Source organism: Canis lupus, chromosome 11 (genome assembly GCF_003254725.2).
Source record: "Canis lupus dingo isolate Sandy chromosome 11, ASM325472v2, whole genome shotgun sequence".
In the NCBI taxonomy this organism is placed as follows: Eukaryota; Metazoa; Chordata; class Mammalia; order Carnivora; family Canidae; genus Canis; species Canis lupus.
Window position 1 is genome coordinate 58,727,492 of NC_064253.1, and position 27,748 is coordinate 58,755,239.

General features: G+C 33.1%; 1 protein-coding gene across 4 annotated transcripts; it reads left to right on the forward strand.

Annotated features, from left to right (window-relative positions):
• The first annotated feature begins 14,174 nt into the window (after window positions 1–14,174).
• CYLC2 (cylicin 2) lies at window positions 14,175–27,206 on the forward strand. Of its 4 annotated transcripts, none has more exons than XM_049116331.1 (5): window positions 14,175–14,249; window positions 22,905–22,945; window positions 24,131–24,252; window positions 25,721–26,282; window positions 26,355–27,206. In XM_049116331.1, exons 1-5 carry the CDS (start codon window positions 14,233–14,235, stop codon window positions 26,873–26,875), a joined length of 1,263 nt encoding a protein of 420 aa, XP_048972288.1. In that variant the 5' UTR covers window positions 14,175–14,232; the 3' UTR covers window positions 26,876–27,206. The 4 variants fall into 4 exon arrangements, with proteins under 4 accessions (XP_048972288.1, XP_048972289.1, XP_048972290.1 ...); XM_049116332.1 differs by having other exon boundaries at window positions 25,721–26,210; window positions 26,283–27,206; XM_049116333.1 differs by having other exon boundaries at window positions 25,721–26,210.
• The last annotated feature ends 542 nt before the right edge of the window (window positions 27,207–27,748 follow it).

Here is a 27,748-nt window from a genome sequence, read left to right on the forward strand (position 1 = left end):
TATCTGTATAATGCAAACATAATTTTCATAGTCTTTCTAGGTGTTCTCTATTTTCTTAGTTCATTAATTTTTTAACTCTCTTCTGTGAACTTTGGTGATTTATGCCAACATGGTACCTTTGTCTATAATGATACAAAAACTGTTCGACATTCTTATTCTCTCACTTGCTACTACACGTAGCTTATTAGGTTCATAAATCAAGGCAAGACATAACATGATAGACAGAAAAGAAGACTACATAATAAAATGATTTAGTGTGAAAAAGGATCTGACCAAAATTACAAAAATTGTGATTTAGATTATACTCTAACATCTGCAGGGGTTGGGGCAAGAATAGAGATATAAGCCCAAATAGTATATGACTAAGTCTATGACTTCTAAGTCAAGTTAAGACCATGGCCCACCCAGTATTCCTACCCAGGACCAAGTTGCTCTACACTTTTTCTAATCCAAGAGCTGACTCTGATTTTTTTCGTTCCCACCTTTCTCATCCTATTCATGCAAGCTCTTTGGAGAACTATGTATACGTGCACACACACACACAGACATACACACACACACACACACACACACACATACATACTAGAGCTCACTCAGCCCTGATCCTCTGATCTGAGGGCAAGTTTGGTTTAAGATCTCTCTCCCATGAGTTTTGTTTGATCAAACTGTCACAACACTCTTACAGGATCAAATTGAAAAAATACATACATAAAAGGTTTTGTATTTCTGTTTGTGATCCAGAGTCCTCTAAATTCAGTGATTTCTTTTGAAAAGCAAAAACAAACATATGACCAGTTTTGTAACCATAAAACATTAAATATACATATACAGTATTTAAAATGTTGCCACAAATATAGACAAGAATATAGAGGTATAAATATTTTATAAGTGGAGAAATTATTAAAGCATCACACTTGAAGAGTTGTATCAAGTGGTTTAAACATTTGCCATTTTAATTTGCAATGTGATCGAGTTACTTTTTTATGCAATATGGCTACTTTTCCATATTTTCCACATAATCACAACACTTGTGATTGTTCTATTCAGGGCTTTAAATTCAGGCTTAATTATTCATGGCATATTCTAATAACATTTTCTAGATCCCTCAATGCCTTTGCATTTATTACTTGGATATCTTCTCTAAGGAAGACCTGTCTCTTCTCTCTCCCTTTATTTACCCTACTATTTATGAACTCATGGATAATTATATTATTTCATGGATTATAATCCAATGCACATGTTATTTTGTTGTTCAAATTGTTCTAGATTTTGTTGTTGAAAGCTCTTTTAGCTTAGCTCTTATGTGCTTTCAACCTACCCCCATCCTTTTTATTGAACAATTCAGTTCTCATTTTATTTTAATCATGCAGGGGTTTTAAGATGATAAGTCTAGTAAATATCTAAAACTGTATTTATAATATCATCTCAGTTTAATAAGTATTTGTGTAAATATAAATTATATTCCATGATTTAAAAATCTATTGATTATAATTTTACACGTATTTTTGTGATTTAAACTATATATTGTGATTTCAAAACTGTTGTCTCTGTGAAATGGGAAAAAAGAACACATTCTAATGTATATGTTTGTATTTTTAAATTGCTTTCTAACACGAGTAAGTTTTAATTTGATACAGAGAAAGAATATTTTAAATTGAAAAGTAATACATTCTGAATAAGGGGCAGATTTTTTCTTCTGTTTAACTTCTTGAATTTGACCTATCTATGGAATATTTTTAAAAATAAATAAATAGATATGTAAAACCAACAGCTAACCATGAGTTGTTGTTAATATCTTGGTTTCTAATACAACGAACCAGGGCTCCTTGGAGAAGTGTTTGATTTTATAACCATAGAAAGAAAAAATATTGATCCTAGAACAACCTGTGGTAGCAAAAAATAAGGACATACTTAAGCAAAAGCATGGGGCATGTTGAAAGTGCACACTCTGGAGAATTTTACAAAACAATAGAGCGGCATTCTTCAGAAGTGTCAAAGCATGAAAGTCCAGAAATGGTAGAGGAACTCCACAGATTTGGAGAAGGTGCCATGACAACTAAATGCAATGTGAGGGATCTCTGGGTGGCGCAGCGGTTTAGCGCCTGCCTTTGGCCCAGGGCGCGATCCTGGAGACCCGGGATCGAATCCCACATCAGGCTCCTGGTGCATGGAGCCTGCATGGAGCCTGCTTCTCCTTCTGCCTATGTTTCTGCCTCTCTCTCTCTCTGTGTGACTATCATAAATAAATAAAAAATTTAAAAAAAAAATGCAATGTGAGATCCTGGGCTGTCCTTGAACAGAAAAACATTAGTGAAAAAAGTGGTAAATCTTAAAAAAAGATAGTTAATTTAATAGTATTGTACCAATATTAGTTTTAGTTTTTCAGGTTGTGCATGATGTTAACATAAGTTTTGGTCATGATGTATGGTGTTAACATCAGGGGAATTTGGATGAATGTGACAGGAGAACCTGTATCATTTTATAATTTATTGGCAATTCCAAAATTAGTTAACATAAGAAGTTACACAAATTATAAATTCACATGTAACTTCCTCTTGATCCCTGCACTATTAGAAGAATTTTGTTTAATCTGGTGACTTTCCAGATATCTTATTATTATTTTCTAGTTTAATTCCATTATGGTCCATGAACATACTTTGCAAGACTTCTTTTTATGGTGGATAATATGCTCTATATTGGAGAAAGTCATATATATTTACCTAAAAACTTGAAATGAATAAATACTCTCCTCTTGTTAGACTGTTTTAAATGTAAATGAGGACATGTTGGTTGATAGTTCATTGGGTCTTTTACATTTCTTGGTGTTTTCTGTCTATTTTTTATATGATTATTAAAAGGAATAAAGTGTGATAGTAGAAGAAGATAGCAGAGTAGGAGGATGTTTGGTTCAACTTATCCCATGGATACACTTAGATAACACCTGCATCAGTCTAAATAACCCAGAAAATGACCTGAAGATTGACAGACTATCCATACCTAAATGTAGAGAAAAGTCCACATCAAAGAGGGTAGAAAGGGCAGAGACCCAGGAAGGAGTGAACTGACTCAGGATTATCTGAAAGAGAGAAAATGATGCCAAAGGCCATGATAGGAGGGAGGATCACACCTCAATACAAAGTACACAAAATACAGAGGACTCATACTGGAAAGGTGAATTCTCATAATATTTGGCTTTGAAAACCAGAGGGGCTTAACTTCTTGAGTTCTTATAATCACTGGGGCTTACCATAAGGAATTTAAGAAATCAGGGGGCTCAATTCTGGGAGAGTCGAAGGGCAATGGGAAACTGAGACAGCACAATAAACAGACCTGCTGAGATACAGCACAGGAGCAGCAGTTTGAAAAATGCCTGGGGTATACAAGAAGGAGATTTATATACTAATCTTAGAGCATGTGCTGAAGGGATGGGGATCTTTAGGAAGACTTCTTAAAAAAAAAAAAAAAAAAAAAGGACCTGGCAGGCATCAGTTCTTTCCCCTGCCTCCAGCCTAAATACATGGGTACCAACAGGGACCTGAGCACCATGAACACTCTCTGCCTAGCTTGCTAACAGTACACCCTGCCCCACATGCTTCTGTGAATCTGCTCACTCCAACCAGACTTCCTCAATTCAGCAAGGTGTAAACCTTGGTAATACCAAATGTCCCACCCCTGTACTCTTCTGCAGACCAAGTCCCTCAAACACACCTTCAGTAAAAGTTTATCCAAGTGGCACTACAAGTGTGGCAGTGTTCAAGAAGCACAGATCTAGGTCAGCACCACCTCAAATTGACTCTCGTCCCAAGGAGAAGAGAAGATAACCATATATTGCAGCCCAGAAGTGGTCTGGTCTGACTGCAGGATTTCTCCACCAAAGGTTCTCAGGGGATAATACAGGGAGAGTACCCTGAAGTTTAGTGCTCCTGCAGCTCTGGCAGTTGCCTGGTCTGATTCAACTGAAGCCCAAGGCATCCCCAGACTCAACCAGTAATAACACAGGGCCTGAACATTGTCCACAACAGGCAAAGAGAGCCATTGCAGACAATTAGTCTGAACAGAAAGGCAGCTCAACCAAAACAGTAGGGTTCATGCAACACACATAGGGGACACCCCTGAAGCACCAAGTTCTGATAAACAGGGGGCATTTCATTGTAAAGCACTACAGATCTCTTCTTCATGATGCTACTACTTTAACCAGCAGGTGATGTGGGTGACATTCCTAACACATAGAAAAAGACAGAAGGTTAGACAACATGAGGAGACAGAGGTATATGTCCCAAGAAAAGACCCATGTCCCATGAAAGACCAGGACAAAATCACAGCAAATAAAAAAGTAAAACAAAATAAAGATAAGTAACATGTCTGATAAAGAATTTAAAATAATGGTCATAAAGATACTCACCGGGCTTGAGAAAACCCGGTCCTCACTGGAGGACCTCAGTGAGACCCTCAACATAGAGATAGAAAACAAAAAAGAACCAATCAGAGATGAAGAACTCAATAACAAATTAAAAATACACTAGAGGGAATAAATAATAAACTAGAGGAATCAGATGAACAGATCAGAGAATAGAGTAGAGTGGAAAGCAATCAAACTGAATAGGAGAGAGAAAAAAGAACAATAAAAAAAGAAAATAGATCAAGGAAACTCAGAAACGCCATCAAGCACAATAACTTTCACATTATGGGGATCCAAGAAGGAAAAAAGAAAAGAAGGTAGAAAATTTACTTGAAGAAATAATAGCTGAAAACTTCCTGAATCTGAGAAGGAACCAAAAATGCAGGAGGCAGAGACAGACCTCAAGAAAAATCAACCCAATGACATCTACACCAAGGTACCTGGCAATTAAAATGGCAAAAAGTAGTAAGAAAGACAGAATTTTTAAAGCAGCAAGAGAAAAGAAAATTGTTATATATAAGGGAAACCCCATATGGTTATCAGAGGATTTTTCAGCAGAAATTTTGAGGCCAGAAAAAAAGTGGCATGATACATTCAAGTGCTGAAAAAACAAAACAAAACAAAACAAAACAAAACAAACAAACAAAAAAAACCTACAACTGAAAACAGTCTATCCAGCAAGGCTATGATTCAGAATAGAAGGAGAGATGAAAAATTTCATGGACAAAAGTGAAAGGAATTCATCACCACTGAACAAGATTTACAATAAATGTCAAAGGGGACTCTTTGAATACAAAGAAAAAATTATAAGTAGGAATAAGAAAAGTAGGAAGCATGACAGCAGTACAATTAAATATATCTATACAAATAAGTTAAGGAATTCACAAAATTAAAGGATATGAAGTATAACATCATATGCCTAAAACATGGAAGGGAGAGGAGGAAAAAATTTAGTACTTTTAGAACAGGTTCAAAGTTAAGCAACCATCGACTTAAAATACACTGCTAAATGCAAAAGATATCTATATCCTATATCATATCTATATCTATATCTATATCTATCTGTATATATAACACTACAAATCAAAAACAAGTGAGGGGTATGCAAAAAAAAGAGAGAGAGAGAGAGAGAGAAAGAAAGAAATCCAAGTATATCACAAAGGAAGCCAGTAACTGTGAGAGAAAAGAGCAAGATAAGAAAGGAATACAGAAGAACTACAAAAACGATCATAAAACAAGTAACAAAATAGTAATAAGAACATACCGAGCAGTACTCACTTTGAATGTAAATGGACTAAACACTTCAATCAAAAGACAAAGGGTAAGAGAATAGATAAAAAAACAAAACTCATCCATACACTGCCTACAAGAGACTCATTTTAGACCTAAAGATATGTGCAGATTGAAAGTGAAGGGATGAAAGGGCATTTGACATGCAAATACAGTTGAAAAGAAAGCCAGTGTAGTAATATTTATATCAGACCAAGTACATTTTAAAACAAAAACTGCAATGAGAGACAAAGAAGATTATGATTATGCATAATCATAATGGGAACAATCCAATGAAACATAACAATTGTAAATATTTATGGACCCAACATGCAGCATCCAAATACATAAAGTAGCTGTTACAAACATAAATGCACTAATTGATAGTAGTACAATAATAGTAGGGGACTTTCACATTCCACTTACATCAATGGATAGATAATCCAAACAGAAAATCAACAAGGAAACAGTGGCTTTAAATGACACATTAAACTAGATGTATCTAAAAGATATATTCAGAACATTCCACCCTAAAACAGCAGAATACACATTCCTTTCAAGTATGTATAGAACGTTCTCCATAATAGATCATATATTGGGCCACAAAACAAGTCTCAAAAAATTAAAAAAGGTTGATGTACCATGTATCTTTTCTGACCACAAGACTAAGAAACTAAAAATCAACCACAAGAAAAATCTGGAAAGAACACAAATACACTGAGATTAAGTAGCATGCTACTAAACAATGAATAGGCCAAACAAGAAATCAAAGGAGAAAAAAATATATATAAATATATATAAAGAGAAACGAAAACGAACACACAATGATCCAATATTTTAGGAAGCAGCAAAAGCTGACAGGCCTACCTCAAGAAGCAAGAAAAATCTCAAATAAATAAGAACCTTACACCTAGAGGAACTTGGGGGCAAAAGCAGTAGAAAAAAGGAAATAAGGATTAGAGCAGAGTGATGCATGTGTGGCTGTGTTTCAGCGTCTGCCTTTGGCTCAGGTCATGATCCCGGTGTCCTGGGATCAAGTCCGACTTCAGGTTCCCCGGAGGCTCTGAGCCTGCTTCTCCCTCTGTCTATGTCTCTGCCTCTCTCTGTGTGTCTCTTATGAATCAGTAAATAAAATCTTAAAAAAAATATTAGAGCAGAAATAAATAATAGAAACTTAAAAAAATAGAACAGATCAACAAAACCAGAAGCTATTTCTTTGAAAAGATCAACAAAATTGATAAACTTTTAGCCACTCATCCAAAGAGATGGGGAGGACTCAAGTAAACAAAATCAGAAATAAGAGAAGTAACAACCAATTCTTCTTGTGGAAGAATTATATGTCAACAAATTGGACAATCTAGAAGAAATGGATAAATTCCTAGAAGCATGTAATCTTCCAAAACTGAATCAAGCAGAAATAGAGAATTTGAATAGACTGATTACTAGCAATGAAATTGAATCACTAACCTAAAAACTCCCAATAAATAAAACTCCAGGATCAGATGGCTTCACAGATAAGTTCTACCAAACATTTAAAGAGTTAATTTTTATTCCCCTCAAACTATTCCAAAAAAAAAAAAAAAATAGAAGAGGAAGGAAAGCTTCCAGATTCATTCTATGAGGCCAGCATTACCCTGATTTCAAAACCAGATAAAGACACCATAAAAAAGGAGAACTACAGTCCAATATCGCTGGTGAACATATATGTAAAAATCTTCACCAAAATATTGGCAAACCAAATCCAACAACATATTCATAAAGATCATTCACAATGAAGTGGCATTTATTCCTGGGATACAAAGCTGGTCCCATATTTGCAAATCAATGTGATACCTCACATCAATAAGAGACAAGATAAAAACTATAGAATCATTTCAATAGATGCAGAAAAAATCATTTGACAAAGTATAACATCCATTCATGATAAGAACCCTCGGCAAATCAGGCTTACTAGGAATGTACATCAACATAGTAAAGGCCATGTATAAAAAATTCACAACTAGCATCATACTTATACTCAATTTCTTCTTGGGTCAGGAACAAGAAAAGAATGTCCACTCTCACCACGTTTATTCAATATGGTACTGGAAGTCCTAGCCATGGCAATCAGATAACAAAAAGAAATGAATGGCACCCAAATAGGTAAGGAAAAATTAAAATTTTCATTATTTGCAGATGACATAACATTATATATATAAAACCCTCAAAGACTCCACCAAAAATTATCATAAATTGTCAATAAGTAATTGGTATTACTGGTATTATTGGTATTCATCAGTATGGCTGTGGAATACAAAATCAATATGCAAAAATCCGTTGCATTTCTGTACACTAATAAGGAAGTAACAGAAACAGGATTTATGAAAACTATCCCGTTTACAAATTCACCAAAATAATAACATATCTAGGAATAAAGTTGATGAGGAGCTGAAAGGAACACTCTGAAAACTACAAAACACTGATGAAAGAAACTGAAGGTGATACAAACAAATGGGATGCTATTCCTCGCTCATAGATTGGGAGAACAAATATTGTAAATGTCCATACTACCCAAGCAATCTACAGATACAATGCAATCCCTATCAAAATACCAACAGCATTTTTCACATAACTAGAACAAATAATCTTAAAATTTGTATGAAACTACAAAAGACCCCAAATAATCAATCTTGAAAAAGAAGTACAAAGATTGAGGTATCACAATCCCAGATCTCAAGATAGCCTACAAAGCTGTAGTAATCAAAACAGTATGATAACTGGCACTCTGAAAGACACATAAATCAATAGAACAGAATAGAGTCCAGAAATATGTCCACAATTATATGGTCAATTAATCTTCAACAATGCATGGAAGAACATCCAATGGGAAAATGACACTCTTTAATAAATGATGTTGAGAAAACTGGACAAACTGGACGGCTACATTCAAATGAATTAAACTGGACTACTTTCTTACACTATACACAAAAATAAACTCAAAACGGCTAATATTTTTTAAATATTTTATTTATTTATTCATGAGAGACACAGAGAGAGAGAGAGAGAGGCAGAGACACAGGCAGAGGGAGAAGCAGGCTCCATGCAGGGAGTCCCACGTGGGACTCTATCCCAGGACTCCAGGATCATGCCCTGGGCCAAAGGCACGTGCTAAACTGCTGAGCCACCGGGGCTGCCCTCAAAATGGATAAATGACCTAAATGTGAGTCTTGAAATCATAAAAATTCCTAGAAGAGAGCACAGGCAATAATTTTTATAACATTGACAACCTTTTTTTTTTTTTAGATCATGTCTCCTGAGGCAAGGGATACAAATGCATACAATGTATGTCCCATTACATACTAATGGGACTACATCAAAAGAAAAAGTTTCTACGTGGCAAAATAAACAATAAAAAAACTATTGAATATTGAGAAAAATATTTGTGACATATCTGACAAAGGGTTAGTATCCAAAACACATGGAGAACTTTTACAACTCAATACCAAAACCAAATAATCCAATTTAAAAAACTGGGCAGAAGACACGAGCAAACATTTCTCCAGAAAAGACATACAGATGGCCATCAAACAAATGAAAACATGCTCAACATCACTCACCATAAGAGAAATGCAAATCAGAACCTCAATGAGCGATACATCACTTCACGCTAAAATCAAAAACAGAAGAAACAAGTGTTGACAAGGATGTCGTGAAAAAGGAGCCCTCATGCACTGTTAGTAATAATGCAAATTGGTGCAGCCACTGTGGAAAACAGTATTAAAAATGGAATCACCAACTGTCTGGTAATTCCACTAGACACTTGGTAATTTTACCCATTTTCATTGGAAATTCCAATTGTGGAATTACCCAATGAAAATGAAAAACACTAATTCCAAAAGATATATGCATCCATATGTTTATTACACAATTATTCACAATAATCAAAGTATGAAAACGACCTAAGTGTTCATTAGTAGATAAATGGATTAAGAAGATTTGGTGTTAATATATATATTTGATATACACACACAATGGAATATTAGTCATAAAAAGAATGAAATCTTGCCATTTGCAACAACATGGTTGGATCTACAGGGTATAATGCTAAGTGAAATATGTCAGAGAAAGAGAAATATCATATAATTGCACTCATATATGGAATTTAAGAAACAAAATAAAGAAAAAAGAGACAACCCAAAAAACCAGACTCTTAATGTAGACAATGCACTGGTGGTTACCTGAGAGGAGTAGTGTAGGGCAATGTGTTAAATAGATGAAGAGGATTAAGAGTATACCTATCATGGGGCACTTGGGGGGTCCCCGTCAGTTAGTGTCTGACTTCAGCTCAGGTCATGATCTCAGGGTCCTGGGATCAAGTCCCACATTGAGGTCTGTACCAATGGGGAATCTGCTTGTTCTTCTGCCCCTACCTCACCCCTTCATGCTCTCTCTCTCTCAAATAAATAAATAAATAAATAATAAATAAATAAATAAATAAATAAATAAATAAATAAATAATAAATAAATAGATAAAATCTTTAAAAAATACATGCCAAGGATGCCAGTGGTTAAGTGTCTGCCTTTGGCTCAGGGTGTGATCCCGGGGTTCTGGGATAGAGTTCCATATCAGGCTCCCTATGGGAGCCTGCCTCTCCCTCTGCTAATGTCTCTGCCTTCTCTCTGTGTCTCTCATGAATAAATAAATAAATAAAATCTTTAAGAAAAAAATATACCTTGTGATGAGCACTGGTACTGTATAGAATTGTTGAATCACCATATTATACACTTGAAACTATATTACTCTATGTTAATTATACTGGATATTTTTTAAAAGAAAAATAGTGTCCAACTATAATTCTAGATCTGTTTCTCCTTTCAGTTCCTTTGCTTTGTGTACTGTAAATTCTGGTTTTAGGTTAAAAAAATATTTAAGAATATTATATCTTCTTGATGAATTGAGTCTTTATGTAATGTTCTTCTTAATCCTTGGTTTTATTTCTTAGTTTGATACTTTGTAGAATGTTAATATAGTCATTCCACCTTCTAAGTATTATTACTACCATATGTTATATAAGTTTTCTACTTTTAATACATCTATGTCTTATGTAGTTTTTTAGTAAAAATTTTGTTACAATTCTAATTTTTCTTCTTTGGTATGTTATGTGTTTGTTATATGTTGTTCTAGTTGTTTTCCCTAGACCTGCCATTTCACAAGTGTTCATAATTATTATTAGGAAAATAATATTAATCAGGAAAATGCAATTTAAAGCAGCAGGGATATACCATCACATACCTTTAAACTAACTAAAATTAAAATAATTCATAAAAGCCACTGTTGTGAGGATGTGGATGAAAAGGAGCTCTCCTATACTCCTAGTAATATAGGCACTTTGGAAAATCGTTTGGCATTGTCTAACGTTGAATATCACTATACCCTATCACTAAATACTTTCATAAATGTTATATAACAACATAAATGTATGATCATATCTTCCAAAATACATGTGAAACAATTTTCATGACAAAATAATTAAAAATAGTTTAAAAATTAGAGGTAAAATAAATGTTCATCAATTTTGGTGTATATAAATAATATTATATACATATGTTATAATTATATATACAGAGAAATTATGAACAAATTGCAAATACATCCAACTATGTAGATCAATATAAAAGTATGTTATATTGAAAGAAGCCATATATGAAAATACATATTATATACTAATATGGGTTTCAAAAATAGACATAATTAATAGTATAATAGTTATAACAGTTTTAATAATAGTGATCACCTTTGGGGTGGGTATAAAGGTAAACAAATTGAATAGATCATAGGTCACTAGTCCAAACAGATTGTAACAGATAATTCTTTTTTTTTTTTAAGATTTTTTATTTATTTATTCACAGAGACACAGAGAGAATGAGAGGTAGAGACACATGCACAGGTAGAAGCAGGCTCCATGCAGAGAGCCCGACGTGGGACTCGATCCAGGGTCTCCAGGATCACGCCCTGGGCTGCATGCGGCACTAAACCGCTGTGCCACTGGGGCTGCCCTGTAACAGATAATTCTTTAAAAGTTTGTTCATTTTATATTTATTATGCTTATCACTTAAGATTTGTTACATTTAAAAGTAATAAAAGCTCAAAACTTTAGATTTTTATACAATTTCATGATTAATTTTTACAATAATGATGCAAACTACTAAAGTATACAAAATAGTTTAGATTATATTTAATACATTTATTTTTACACTTATATATTCTTGTTAGGTGTCAAATATTTTAAACAACAGAATTAAATAATTTGATGATACATGTATAGATACATAAATAGCTTAATATTATACAAATCTTATATGTATATATGCACATAAATATGTGAATCTTTGAAACAATCACATGCTTGAAAATCTATTTTAGTTATATAAGTGCATTGATTTTATGGGAAAAATTAAATACCATACTTTTAAATTGGTAATAGATTATAAAATCTTAGGAAATAACTGAAATTCAAGGACCAACTGTTCCTATTTTATGCTGTGTTATTTTAAGAAATAAATGAGTTAATATACACAAATTATTTCATGACCTGTGAAATACTTAAAATATATTCTATACATTATACTTTTATCTTTTCATTTCACAAATATATAGTTCCTAATTATAATATTTGAAGACACGCTTTTTAAAAGGAATGGTCTTTTAATAAAAACAACAAAATGCTTGTATGTATTAGTGCTGCTGAATAGACATTGTCACAATCTTAGGACATGAAAAATACATATGAAGTTGATATATTTCTCATAAGCCTCAAAGTAAGGTTTTAGTCTAATTTTGGCTTTATGGTAGGCAAGAACTGAAGAATGACCCCCAACCACCTTCCCTTTGAGAATAGATGGGTTGTGAATATGAGTATAACTATATTGTATTATGGCTACAATATATCCATATATATATAATATATATATACATATATATATAATATATATATATATATATTCATTCCCATGGTTATGCTATTTTATGAGGTACAGGTGGCCTTAAAATGGAGAATATCTACATGGGCCTAATCTATCCAGCTGAGTTTTTTTGGAAGACAAAATTTGCTCTATCTGGTGACAGGGGAGGAAGGCAGAAAAAGAACACAGATGTGAACTATGAGAAGGACTTGAAACATTCCTGGATTGACGATGGAAGGTGTCATGTCAGAAGGAACGTCAGCAGCTTCTAGGAGCCACAAGGAACTGAGTTCTACCAACCAGAATGTCACTTGGAAATAGATTATTTCTCAGGGCCTACAGGTGAGAGAATAGTCAACAAATTGACTTCAGCCTATGAGACACTGAGCAGAGGAATCAATTGAACTTGCCTGGGATTACTGAACTGCAGAATTATGAGATTATAAATGTGTTTTGTTTTATAACTCTAAGTTTGTGGTAATTTGTTATATAGCAATAGAAAACTAACACAAGCTTATTATAAAAAGATCATTAGCTGTCTGAGATCCTAGTAGATCACACACATTTAGTTAAGAATGACAATGAGAGATTAACACAAGAAATCATGGTGTAGAAGGCAAGCATAGCTGGGTGTCTAGTCATGATTTGGATCTTACTACATACTGATAGGGGGAATGCATTGGGTACATATATTTTTATAAACAAGGTACATATAAAATCTTAAACAAAATATTGTGGATTTAGAAATCATACATTGTTTGCTAAGTCATCACTTGGCAGGAAAACATCAGCATTAATAGTGTTAAGTTAGTGGATAATGAAGCAAATCAGAGAAACCCAAATTACTAAATCGCCTTAAGGAAACCTCCTACCCAACCACTCTAGAACTTACCATGGTCTGAGACATGAGTTAGAAATTTTCACTGTTTAAATGGGAAGGAACAATAAACTTTCACTGAGTTAAAACCACTGAGATTTTAGTAGTTGATCTCCTGCAGTAGCTGAAATTTAATGAAACTATTCCTTAAGAGAAAAAAAATCAGCTGAAATTCCCTAAAAGGAGCTAGATAATGGCAATGTGTTCAAATATTACTCGATATAGTTATTTTCATTCATCTGTTAGTGGCTTGGAGTGCTGGGTGTAGTAAAAATTATCCAACTCCGATCTATCAGTAAGTCGACAATTTTAATAAGCTCTAGCCTTCTGTAAAATTTGGTATCTTATGAGAAACACATGTGCTTAAAATGGGAAAAGGTAAAGGCACAAAATTAAGCAAAGGATTTAACAAAAGACACATGACTATCATAGGTGCTTAGATTTATCCTTTTCTTATATCAGTCAATAAATTATAAGTACATGAAAAATTCAGACAAGATTTTTATTAAGATGAAAAACCAACTGATTATTTTTAAGCCACCTGTTTTATTTTGTCAGGAATAATGAATGAAAGAAAACACAAATCTTAGACTGAATATTAGAGAATGTGACATACAAGTAAAATTGATTCCTCTTGTTTTCCCCTTTAACTGCCAGTGTGCATGACCTCTTTATGATGTCATCTCTCAACATCACTAATTTGAACTTACAGTGCCTGAGTCCTGGCAAATCAGAGGTGGGGGAAATGTCTGTACCACGATTGTAAGTCCTCTGGTCAAATTGTATGTTTTAAAATAGCTGAAATGTTACAGTTAGCTTTCTATTCAACCTCTTTAGTGTAAAGAGATGTTTGTTATTTAGTATTTGTTATAAGCAAGAGAGTTTGTGTTTAGCAGACACATACATTCTCCAACAACGTCATAGATTGTTTTGATCTAAGACTTAACTAGTTCATTCACTTCAGTAAAATAAATACTTAGCTTTGGATAAGTCTTTATCAATGTGATTCTTACTTCATTTATCTTTATCATACTGTATTTTCTAATACACAGAATCAAATAATTCATGGTTCTCATTCAGACAAATACCACCTCCTTAGAAGCCATCTGGAAATTGATGGGAATTTTTTTTTTTTTTTTTTGTAAATGTCACAGTGACTGAGGAGTCTACTGACCTTGAGAGGGTGTGGGTCAGGGCACTAAACCTCGGGCAATAATTTCTTCTTAAGAAATACTGAGTATGCAAAAGTACTTTGCAATGTAAAGCAGATTATCCAGACAAAGGAAGTTGGATGATAGTGGTTTCCTTATGCTTAATTCATGTCATGTTAAAATGAGGTAGAGAAAGAAGATCTTCAATTACATAAGCCTTTTTACCATGTAGGTTTAGAATGAAGATGAAGGCACAGAACTGTGAAATAGAAAGGAAAGTGTAACTGGATTTTCTTGGCAGTACTTTTAAAGGAAAGATAAAACACAAATCTCAAAAATAAACAAAATGGGCTTTAATTGGCACTGGTGCCTACTTCATTAAAATGCAATCAGTACTTTAAGGGACAATCATCAGTAAAAGGATTCAATGTATTTGTAATGATTAAAGGCTGAGAGACTTCCTGATGATTACAAAACAATCTGTACTCTGGCACATAGCAGGACAGAATTACACTATATGCTAATTACTTAAAAATGTTTAAGCACAATAAAATATTGATGACATTACTATTATGAGCATTGCACGGCTTTCAGAGAACTTCACTAAAAACTTATTTTTGGTTTTATGACTATTACTTTACATTGTTTTCTGGTAAAATCCTAAAACTCTCATGTTATCATAGAAAGAAACTGTTTAAATTCATTATCAAATGGCCTCAAGGATACACAAAAATTTAATGACAAATTCTTATACTTATTTAGATTCAAGTGGCAACTTCCAGGTCACTTAATAGAGAAGTTGAGATGCAAAAAACAATTTCCTACTTTGTTTTCCCTCTGAATTCTATGACAGGACCTTAATTTTAGACTTAAGTTTCTGTGTCATGGCTATCAACTTCTACTTGATAAATTTTCCTCTTTGAGTTCAGTTTTCCACCTCCCCACTTACTCTTCTTTAAAACCCTTTTCACCCAAATCTCAAAAACTCCATTTAAGTGTTTCACTTTAAGAGGTGAAATACTTCTTGCCTTTTCCTCCAACACAGGTTGTCAGTCAACTTAATCCTTCCATTTCTAATAGTGAATGGGTAGATCTAAGGTCTCTGAAGGAAGTGGGAGAGTTATTTACAAACATAGGGCTATCTAAAAATCTAAACTATTGAAACTTCCTGTGTTAGCCTCTGGATCTCATATCCATTGTACATTTTTATTTTTTGGGGCCCCTGAGTAGCATTAACAAGGTCCTCTCTTACTACCTTGCCTAGGAAACCTTGATATAGAATAAAGTTTCTGAACCTTAACACTATTGACCTTTTAAGGAAGAATAACTCCTTACTGGAGTTGAGGACCAGGAGGGCCTCTGCTTTGTTAGTTGTCAGCAGAATCTCTGGTCTCTACCCACTAGATGCCACTGTCAGCACGTGCATGTGCGTACACCTTCACCACCACCCTCAGACACAGACCCACAATTGTGATAAAAGTATCTTAGATAATGCAAATGTCTACAGGGGGAAGGGATTCTTAATAAACCCAGGTTGAGAAACACTGCTCTAGAATATGTTAGAAAAAGACAGCAAATCTCACCATTCTACACATAGAGCCATCCCTCACCAAGACAATGACCATGTGGCAGTTGACTTTTGCCTTAAAAAGAGAGACCTCTATAGCAAATACAGGAGTGGCTCAGGCCCCATTCAGCCCCTGGAAAATTTTCTGCCACGTGCTTTGTGACCTTATTGGCCATTTATCTGATGCAGAATCCAAAAAGCCAAAACCACGTGACAGGATATCGTATGGCACTGACATATATGATTGCAGCCATTTTACCATTAAAATCAAACTTCATTGTGGAATGTTGACTATCTTTCCTCTATAAGCCAGAAACAAGGCAAAGATGTTCATTATTTCTATTCAACCTTGTAATCCAGACCCTATTTTGTTCCATAAGGCAATAAAACATTAAGATGGAACAGGAAGAAGTAAAATTATCTTTATTCACAGAGGACATGATTGAGTGGATTATCCAGTAACACCTACAAAAAGATTTTTTTAGAGCTATTAAAGGAATGTAATAAGAATATATGATACAGGTTCTAATTATATAAATTATATTTCTATAACTGGAAAAATTAGAAAATATAAATTTAAGAAAACAATACAATTTGCAATAACATAAAAAACTGTTTAGAGACAAGTTTATTGAAATATACACAGGACAAAAAAAAAAAAAAAAAAAAAAAAAAAAAAAAAAAAAAAAAAAGAAATATACACAGGACATATATAAGAAAACTAAACACTTTCCTCAGGGAATTTTTTTAAATTTTTTTTCCTCAGGGAATTTTTTGAGGAAGGTATAAATATATAAAATATATTATATATAAATATATTATATATAATAAATATATTGTATTATATTATAAATAAGTGACATATAAATAATATATAAGTTTATTTATATATAATATATGTTATATAATACATATATAAATATATATATAAACATACATACACATAAACTGTTATTTTTACTATATATAGTCAATATATATCCTCTGATTCAAAGATATCCTTTATACCCTTTTTACCTACTAGAACAGCTAAAATTAAAGATTAATGACACCAACAGTCAGCAACACTGTAGGGCATCTGACATGTTCAGCACTGGTAGTGGGTGTAAAATGGTACAACCACTTGGAATGCCACTTGATGTTTTAAAAATAAAGTTAAACACACCCATATTATATGTATGATTTAGTACTTCCACCATAGCTTACCCAAGTTCGCAAAAATACTTAGACAAAATGTGTATAGCAGCTTTATTCACAATAAGCCAAACTAAAATAACTCAAATGTTCATACACAGGAGGATGGAAAAACTCAGTGTATTCTATTGCTGTAATGGAATACTGCTCTGCAACCTAAAGGAATGGACTATTCATATACGCAACATGGATGAATAAAAAAATTATACTGAAAAGACCCAGAAACACAAAAGCATTTACTGTATGATGTAATTTCTATGAATCTCAAACACAGGCAAGGCTGTCCATGGTAATTTAACAGGCTTTGTGGGGGAGGGCCAGAGTGGATTGACTGGAAACTGGTACAATGTAACTTAATGGTGTGGTTGAAAATTCCTGTGTTTCTCAAGGTTGGTTAGGCCACGGTTAGTGACAAATAAATTCAGTTCTCTTTCATTTTCACTGGGAAAAGTTTATAGGACCCCAAAATTGCCATGATCTGAATACTCTAGTTCTCACTCCCTATGTAAATTTACATGTCATAAGCAATTCAATACATTTAACTTTTTGGGAATAGATGGCATTTTCCACTCTTTCACCTAAATCTGTTTCTGCTGGTGATAGCACCTCTCCCTTTACCTTTCCCAGACAGTCAAGAAATTTTCTAGACCAGGATATATTTAGATTCAATTTTCGAAGTTTCTCATTAATGACAACAGCAAACATGTCAGCATGTTTTATTATTTTCTATTTTGAAAATATTGTCTAATTTAATTATCTAAAAAGAAAAAAACTGCAACAAGTCAAAAAGGTTGTTCATTCTTAATATAACTAGTTTTTTAATTAAGGCCTCTGGATATTGATGGGTATAGATGTAGAAATATAGATATAGATAGATATAGATATAGATGATATAGATATAGATAGATAGATATAGATATAGATATAGATATAGATATAGATATAGATAGATGCAAACATAACAACTAACCCTTCATCTCAACCAAGGTAAAATGGAAAACATGCCACAGAGTCTGCCTTCACTGCAGGTGCAGTGCCAAATATCCAATCATTTCAAAATCAATTTCAATATATCTGAGCATTTTTTTCTTTGATCTCAGGATTCCTTTTCATTCTTTAAAAATTTTTTTATTTGAGTATAGTTGACACCCAATGTTACACTAGTTCCAGGTGTACAACATAATGATTGAACAAGTTTATACATTATGCTTTGCCCCCAATAAGTGTAGCTGCCATCTGCCACAATACAATGGTATAACAGTATCACTGACTATATTTCCTATGCTGTGCCTTTTTTCTGTGATTTATTTATTCCATAACTGGAAATCTGTGTGTCCAATTTCCCTTCTCCCACTTAGTTCATCCTGGCAATCCTCCTCCACTCTGACAGCATCAGTTTGTTCTCTGTATTTATAGGTCTGATTCTGCATTTTGTTTTAGATTCCATATTGTGTGAGCTTTAAGAAGGTGCACATTGTTAGCACGTGGAATGTCATGAATTCATGACTAAGAAAGGGAGACAGGTTTACGTTTTCCTAAATAAAAAGTTGAGATCCTAATGTAGGAGGTATGGAGACTTTATTTTTTCGGACAAAAATTTATTTTTATATTACCTCTGAAAAAGGTTTTTTCTTTTAAAGGAGTAAACATTTAACTGCATTTGTGGATTTTTTTTTCCTTCTTAGTCTGAAAAATTTTAAACTTAGTACAAAATACACTTGCCCTTAACTATAACAGAATACTTAACAGAATATTCTTGCCCTTAACTATATCTCTGGTACATTTTAAAATGTATAATAAATTCAAAGGATAAGGACTCTCAGTAATGTGGTATCTCCTTCAGTTTCATTTGAAATGGAGTAAGTATTGTCTGGAGACATTTTATCCATCTGAGGAAGATGCCTTCTGTTCCTAGTTTTCTGAGAGTTTTGAATTATGAATCAATGTTAATTTTTCAAAAGTTCTTCTGCATATCTTGACATGATTAGATGAATTTTGTTATTTTAAGTGATTACATAGATTGATTGACATATGTTAAACTAATCTTACACTCTAGGAAGTAAATCTCAATGACCATGATGCCTCTGCCATTCTATATATTGTTCAGTAAGATTAGTTGGCAAGTTGTTAAGGAATTTTTGTGTCTGTGTTAATGCAAAGTATTGGTCTATAATACTCATTTCTGGTATTGTCTTTAAGAAGTTTTGGCGTCAGGGTTATTTATATTGGTCTCAAATATGAGTTGAAACATCTTTCCTCTTTCTCTTCTTTCTGAAAAATCTGTGTAGTTAGTATTTTTCCTATTTTTTAGTAAAACACTCCGAGTCTGCACTCTTCTTTATGAGAAGGTTTTTGATAATGGATTCATTTTATTTAATTACTATGAGACTAATCACATATTTATTAATCATGTGTCTGTTTTGCTAAATTAGTTTAACAAGGAGCTCACCTATTTCACTTAAGTTGCTGAATTTATTGCCATAAAATTCTTATTAATATTCCCCATTATCCTTTAACATCTATGTAATTTTAACATTTGCATCAACCCTAATATTGGTAATCTGTATTTTCTCTTATCAGTTTTTCTAGGAGTTAATCAATTTTAATAATCTTTTCAAAAAACAAAATTTTGGATTTTTTTGCCCTAATTTTGTTTTCGCTTTGATTCCTTCTTAAAGCTTTATTAATTATTCTAACTTTGAGTTTACTTTGATATTTCCCTAATTTTATAGGAGGGATTTAAAACGCTGTTTTAAACTTTTTTCTAATATAAAACATTAAAGCTTAAATTCTCCTCTATGACCTCTCCCCAGTATTCTATAATTTTTGATACTGTTATTGTTTATTTGCTTCTTTTTTATAAGTGTGAATTGTGATTTCTGTTTGACCATTGGTTATTTAGTAAGAACTACTAAAAAATACTTGTGTATTTTCTATATAATTTTGTTTTTGGTTTCTAATTCAGTTGCTTGGTGATTAAATAATATGCCCTAGAGATTATACCAGGAAGTAATGGATCATGTCTACGTGTAATTTTTTTAAATCTCAAATTTAATAATATTGTTTCATGAACCTGAAATAGTTCCTCTTTCAGAATATTTAAAACAGAGATGTTCATAACCAGGGTAGAACATCAAAATTTCTTCAGGGGTGTATAAATGTACATTAGCTAGATGCATACCTAGAGATTCAGATATGGTGGGGCAGGTAATTTTAATGCAAGTCCTCAGTTAAAAACAGCAACAACAATAACAATAACAATGTTATGTGGATGGAGCTAGAGAGTAATATGTGAAGCGAAATGAGTCAGTCAGGAAAAGACAAATACCTCATGATTTCCCTCATATGTGGAATTTAAGAACCAAAACAAACAATTGAAGGTAAAAGAGAGAGAGAGAGAGAGAAAGAGAGGCAAACCAAGCAACAGATTCTTAACTACAGAGAACAAACTGATGGTTACCAGAAGAGAGGTGGGTGGAGGGATAGGTTAAACAGGTGATGGGGATTAAGGAGGGCACTTGTGATGATCACCACATAGGGAAGTGTGGAATCACTATATTCTACATATGAAACTAACAATATATTGTATGTTCACTAACTGGCATTTAGATAAAAAAAAAAAATTAAAAACCACTACCAGACACCTTTTTGATCAATATATCCTAAATTTTATTCAATTAAAATCATTTAATTTTTAAAAGAGATTTATTTATTTATTTGAGAGAAAGAGCACGCCAGCAGGGGAAGGGGCAAAGGGAGAGGGAGACAGACAGACTCCCTGGCTCAATGCCAGGACCCCAACATCATGACCCCAACTGAAATCAAAAGCCAGATGCTCAACCAATTGAGGCACCCAGGCACCCCTATTTATTTTTTTTAATTTATTTGAGGGGAGGGCAGGCCAGAGGGAGAAGAAGAGAGTCCTAAGCAGATTCTCCACGAGTGTGGAGCCTAACGTGGAACTTGATCCCATGGTGCTGAGATCATGACCTCAGCTGAAACCAAGAGTTAGAGGCCTAACCAACTGTGCCTCCCAGTCCACCAAAATCATTAAAATTTTTATAGTTACAGAAATGTGCTAAGTTTTGTGCTTGGAAATAGAACCTAAATAAAGATATCAAGATTTTTATTTTAATGTACTTTATTCCTTTTTTTTTTTCATTGAGTATAGCTGACATATAATGTTACACTAATTCCAAGTGTACAACATAGGGGTTAGACTTCTCTAAATATTATGCTATGCTGATCATAAGTGTAGCTACCATTTGTCATCATACAACACTATTACAGTATACAGTATCATTGCCTATATTACCTGTGCTGTGCCTTTTATTCTCATACCTTAGTCATTCTATAAGTGGAAGCCTGTATCTTCCACTTCCTTTCACCCAATTTGCACCTCCTCCCAAGCAATCATCAGTTTTATTTATGGATCTACTTCTGCTTTTTGTTTGTTTATTCACTTGGGGTTTTTTTGTTTGTTTTAGATTCTACAATGTAATTTTTTCTTAATATTTATGTAATGACAAAATAAGTAAAATACTATATGAGCACGTGTGTGTAAGCCCAAACTCATACGTGACAATGGCTATATTTCTGTAATGTAATAGGATGTTGTAAAATAAGATTTCTCTATCAGACCTTAATATATGCCTCCATTAAAAATAAATAAAACGGTATTATAAAATTCCTCTTTGTGGGAATAAACATGTTCACATCGCACTAAAGCAAATGGAAACTTTCAAATGAAAAATATCTGGGGCACCTGGCTGACTCAGTTAAGCAATTGCCTTTGGCTCAGGTCATGATCCCAGAGTCCTAGGATCCAGCCCCACATCAGGATCTCTGCTCAGTGGGGAGCTTACTTCTCCTTTTCCCTCTGCCTGCCACTCTGCCTACTTGTGCTCTCTCTCTCTCTGTCAAATAAATATAATCTTTAAAAAAAAATGAAAAATGCTTTACAACAACGTAGTTTTATTTCTCAGGTGTTCCTGAAGAACATATATTTTTTAAAAATTAAAATCCATATCAATGCTTATGGTACACACTGACACATTCACAGACATACAAGTATGCCACTAAATGATTTGGATTTGCTTAAGTTTAAGAATATTTTGTGGATCTGATTTTGCTTAAGCAGTGTTTTTAAAGTGATGTCTTTGCTGAAATTCAATTGCAAGAGAATTTGGAATATGAGATAGAGAAAAATAATTCACCCATGAATTCACAATTTTTTTAAAAGGTCTACACTTCAGAAATGGCAATTTGGTAATTTTTAAAATGTTTTTATCTACTTTGTCTTAGTTATATTGAAGTTTGTGCTAAAAACACACATTTACTCATCTATTATTTTTTTAGGATGATGTAATCTTACATAATAGTAGAGAACTGAGAATACAAAATATTTCTGTAGTTGGTAATGGCAAATGCTTACACATAACAATAATCATTAAATACAGTGAATTTATGTAAATTAATTAAAACTTTTCCCTCTTATTTTAATAGCCAAAAAATAAACTTTGGAACATATGATAATTACATTCCAGGTAAGAAAGTATTAATATTTATTTCTCAAACATGATTGATTTTAGGATTATAATTACTTTTAAGGATAACTGATTATTATCCTCTATTCAAAGTGATAAAGCAGTAGATCTTATGGAATATTATTAAAAATCAGCTTTCTCATGGACCCTTAGGAAACACTTTCTAAATATATTTTGTTCTTGAATCCAACAAAGTTTAAGCAAATATGTTCAGCAACATAAAGGTGTTGTCATGTTAGAAATCAAACAATCAGATCATCTTACACTTGAAAAGTAGTGTAGAAACTGGATGAACAATTCATTCATGTCTGCAATGACTTCAAGTACATTCATGATAAACTATAGTCCTCTTATAGTTGGCCAAAAATTCACCAATCTGATGTTGAAGGAACTCACGTATTGGACAATTTACTTCATATATTGAGTTTAAATATGCCTTTAATTCTGTATATTTTCTCATTGTTCCTGTTTTCAGGAGACTCACAGGAAAGTATATTTTCTCTTACAAGAAGTAGTACTTCGATACTGCACATATTTAAAGGAAGTGAAAATCTCTCTCTCATTGGTCTATGCTAATTATCTTTAAACATTTCTCTTATAGTTTCCAGATAACTTGTTCCTCACAGTTACAATTCTTATTTGCAGTTTTCTATATTAATATGTCACTTACTACAACAATGCAATTCTTATGTGTATAACATTGACTCTTACAGCTTGGAAAATGATTACTAACCAAAGGAATCTTATTCATTAGCATTCAGATACAATCATATATTTACTGACTATTTTATAACAGGTACTGTCTATACTAATACTAAGTACTTTAGAGGCTACAAAATTAGCTATCATATTTTTTCATCTCAAAAGAATTGTATTCTAACCAAAGGAATCTAAAGCAAAAATATAGACTAGAAGAGAAAGATTAAAAGAAAGCAGTAAAGATATTTCTTTGCATTTATATTACAGACTATATTAGTTTCACAATGACTATGTAGTTTTCTATAAAACTGATCAAATAGAAAAAATTATTTTCATATGTTGATAGCAGAGAATTTAAAACCTAACTAAATAAATAAAGCCATAATTTGTATCATTTGTTCAGTCATGAAATCTATTATCATACTGCCATTTTAGAGCTGACGAAATACTATTTACTCTAAAACATTTAATGTTTTCTGATTTTAGTCAGTGAATTAAGCAAAAAATCATGGAATCAGCAACACTTTGCCCTGAGATTTCCCAAACCACCACGGCCAGGAAAAAAAAGGAGATCAAAACCATCCCAACTACAAGACAATACAGTTTTCGTGAGTATTGAAAAGATCATATCATTTTACTAGTGCTAAGCTTGTGAAATCATGTATAGTTATATGTGTTACAGATCAGCGCTGACCAATGGGATTTCTGTGATGATGGAAATATTTTATGTCTTTGCATTCCAATGTGGCTATTGAACACTTAATATGAGGCTAGTGCAACTGAGGAATTGAATTTTACATCTCAATTCAATTTAATTCAGTTCGCTTGTGGCTTTTAAATACCATATTGGACAGCACAGTTAAAGGTAATTCAAATTCTACACTTGAAGAAAGTAGATACATTTTATTTGCATTTCACTGTATAAACACTGCCCCTTATTTCATATTAATTATTTATTTAGTAGCCCCACGTTATAGAAAATATGTGTTCAAGAAGCACAAAAATCTGGAGATCCTAATACTACAATTAGTATTAACATTCAGAAAATGTTCCCCAGCTGGAAAAAAAAAAAAATCACTCATTATAATCATGTGGTTATATTATACTTTGATGAAGTTTTAATTCTTTCTCATTTTCTGTAGTATAGCATTCAGGATTCTGAATATTAGAAGATAAGTATTTCTCAATGTTTCCTAGAGTCATCAAGGGATATGAAATGTTTAAAAAAAGTTTCACAAGATAAATTTATCATCAACTCTTATTTATTTTAGGGAGCGTTTCCATTCAGTAGTGGTCCTAGCTTATTCTGTTATCTCACACTCTTTGCTTTTCCCTTCTTTATTCAATTTATTTTCTCCATTGTTTGTTAACATTACTTCCTAAGTTTGCTGCTTCTGCAATTAAGATTTTTGTAAATACTTGGTTAGGAGTTGAAAACAAAATGTACCATTCTGCACAATTTTATGTGCATTGAATGTTACAGCTTTATTATCGTAGTTTTCTATCTGATGATACTCAATTTATATCTTGCTAAGCAGGAGTTTCATGTTTTTACTTTTTACTACACATAGTATTCCAAATTCCAGAGACCCTGAATCTGATAACAGAGACCAGGATATGCCTAAACATAAAACTATTACATATTAGAAAATGATTATTTTCTGATTTAGCGTAGGAATAAAAAGTGGGCAAGATATTCTAATACTACTTGAGAACACTGAGCGGGGGTGGGGTGGGGAGGCCTCTCTTGATTGTGAAGAGAGATTCTGATGTCATTAGTCAGTGGAGGTCTCTACCCATTTTTTTTCTCTACCCATTTTAACATAATATATTGAGGGAATTTTGAAAATCCTCTAAATTGAAATAAGGCCCACAATAAGACATGACTACCCATTAGTCCAAAAAAGAATGAAATTGGAAAAGCAGAATACACTATGACATCTTACTTTATCCACTATTTATCAAAATCTAAAATCCTTTAATGGTCGAAGTTAAAATGTATTTGGTATGTGGTAATAAAAGCTGTGTAATTCACATACAGGTTGTTAATGATTATTATTCTAACCAATATTCTAGGTATATGATGCAGATAAATTAAAAGAAGCTTCTAAACGACCATTATGGATGCATAGTTCTTTAATGAGAATTTCTGAGAGGCCATCTGATTATTTAGCTGCCAGGAGTCAGCCTCCATATAAATCATATAAATGGAAGAAAGATGCTAAAGTAGCAGAAGTAGAAAAACCTACATCTCCAATAGCAGGTAAGAAAGATAAAGAAGACAAGCAAGCACACAAGGACAAATTAGAATCAGAAACAGAATCCACAGTTTTAAAGGAGCCAAAAATTACTAAGACAAAGCCAATGAAAGATAGGGATATAGAAAGAGGAACTAAAGGTGAAAAGGATGTTGCAAAAACAGATGCCAAAAAAGAAAAAAAAGATTTAAAAAAGGGCAAGGAGTCAGCTACAGAATCTGAAGATGAAAAGAAAGGTCCCAAGAAAGAGAGGAAAGCTTCAAAGAAGGGCAAGGAATCAGGTACAGAATCTGAAGATGAAAAGAAAGGTCCCAAGAAAGAGAAGAAAGCTCCAAAGAAGGGCAAGGAGTCTGCTACAGAATCTGAAGATGAAAAGAAAGGTCCCAAGAAAGAGAGGAAAGCTTCAAAGAAGGGCAAAGAGTCTGCTACAGAATCTGAAGATGAAAAGAAAGGTCCCAAGAAAGAGAAGAAAGCTTCAAAGAAGGGCAAGGAGTCTGCTACAGAATCTGAAGATGAAAAGAAAGGTACGAAGAAAGATGCCAAGAAAGAGAAGAAAGGTTCAAAGAAGAGCAAGGAGTCCGCTACAGAATCTGAGGATGAAAAGAAAGATGCCAAGAAAGAGAAGAAAGGTTCAAAGAAGAGCAAAGGGTCAACTATAGAATCTGAAGATGAAAAGAAAGATGCAAAGATGGATAAGGATGGGAAAAAAGATTCAAAGAAACTAGGAGAGAAAGATGATCAGTCAAAAGACAAGAAGGGTCCCAAGAAAGATACAAAGAAAAAGGGGAGTAAAAAAGATAAGAAAGATGAAAAGAAGGCCAGTGGGACAGATATTGAAACAAAGGATGATGCCAAGAAGGGGGCCAAGAAGGGCTCTAAGAAGGATGGCAAGAAGGATGGCAAGAAAGATACTGACACAGAATCTGCTGATGCAAAGAAAGATGCAAAGAAGAAAGATGCAAAGAAGAAGTAAGCCCTGGATAATAATTCGAAAGCATTTGATAAACAATTTTAGTAGTCTGAAACTGAATATGAGTGACAGGGGGATTCAAAGAATTAATCAAATAATTTTTAAAACGAAGCAAAGAAGAATACAAAGAAAGACTCAGACAAGTATAAAAATGTAAGAAATACGAAAAATTAAGCAATGGTTCATTTAAGGACTTGGAGGATACTTATGCTAAGTTTGGAGATATGAAAGATTCGATGAAAGGTCCCTAGAAAGGTTCAAAGAATAATATTTAATCAGGATGCAGGAGTTAATGACACAATCTGTGGATACCAAAAAAAAAAAAATCAATCAAGACTTCAAAAAAATTCAAGGAGGCAGATATTCAATCTATGGAATCAAACAGTCTCAAGCTGCATCAACAGACTTAAATAAAGAATCACAGGAGTAACGAGAGGAAGTCAGGAAAATTTAAGGAACTCTACTTTAAAATAAATACAAATACAAACTAAATGTAACATTCTTCAAAAAAGAAAGAAAGAAAGAAAACCTATTATTTCCTTGTGAACCCATACCACCATCTCTGAAGTATAAATAACCACAACCAGGTTGATGGATGTTAAACGTTCCACTTTCAAGCCAAAATAAACATACTTGGTAAGTTAGTTTTGTTTTATTTTAAGTCAAATAGGATTAAACAATGCTTGAGTCAATTTAAAGTTTGAATTGAAGTCTACCATTCTTAGAAAAATCTATGTAATCTGCTGACTACATTTTTACTGGGATTTGGTAGAATGAAGTAGCATTTACTTTGTGCTTTCTCATTCACAATAACTGGGAAATTTGGTGACAATACTACAATAATGAAGATGTTAAAAGTATTAATGAAAAAGTAGA

Coding starts and splice junctions, on each gene's coding strand:
- CYLC2 (XM_025432839.3), top strand. Junction 22,946..24,130: donor ATATGATAATTACATTCCAG/GTAAGAAAGTAT, acceptor TTCTGATTTTAG/TCAGTGAATTAAGCAAAAAA. Junction 24,253..25,720: donor TACAAGACAATACAGTTTTC/GTGAGTATTGAA, acceptor CCAATATTCTAG/GTATATGATGCAGATAAATT.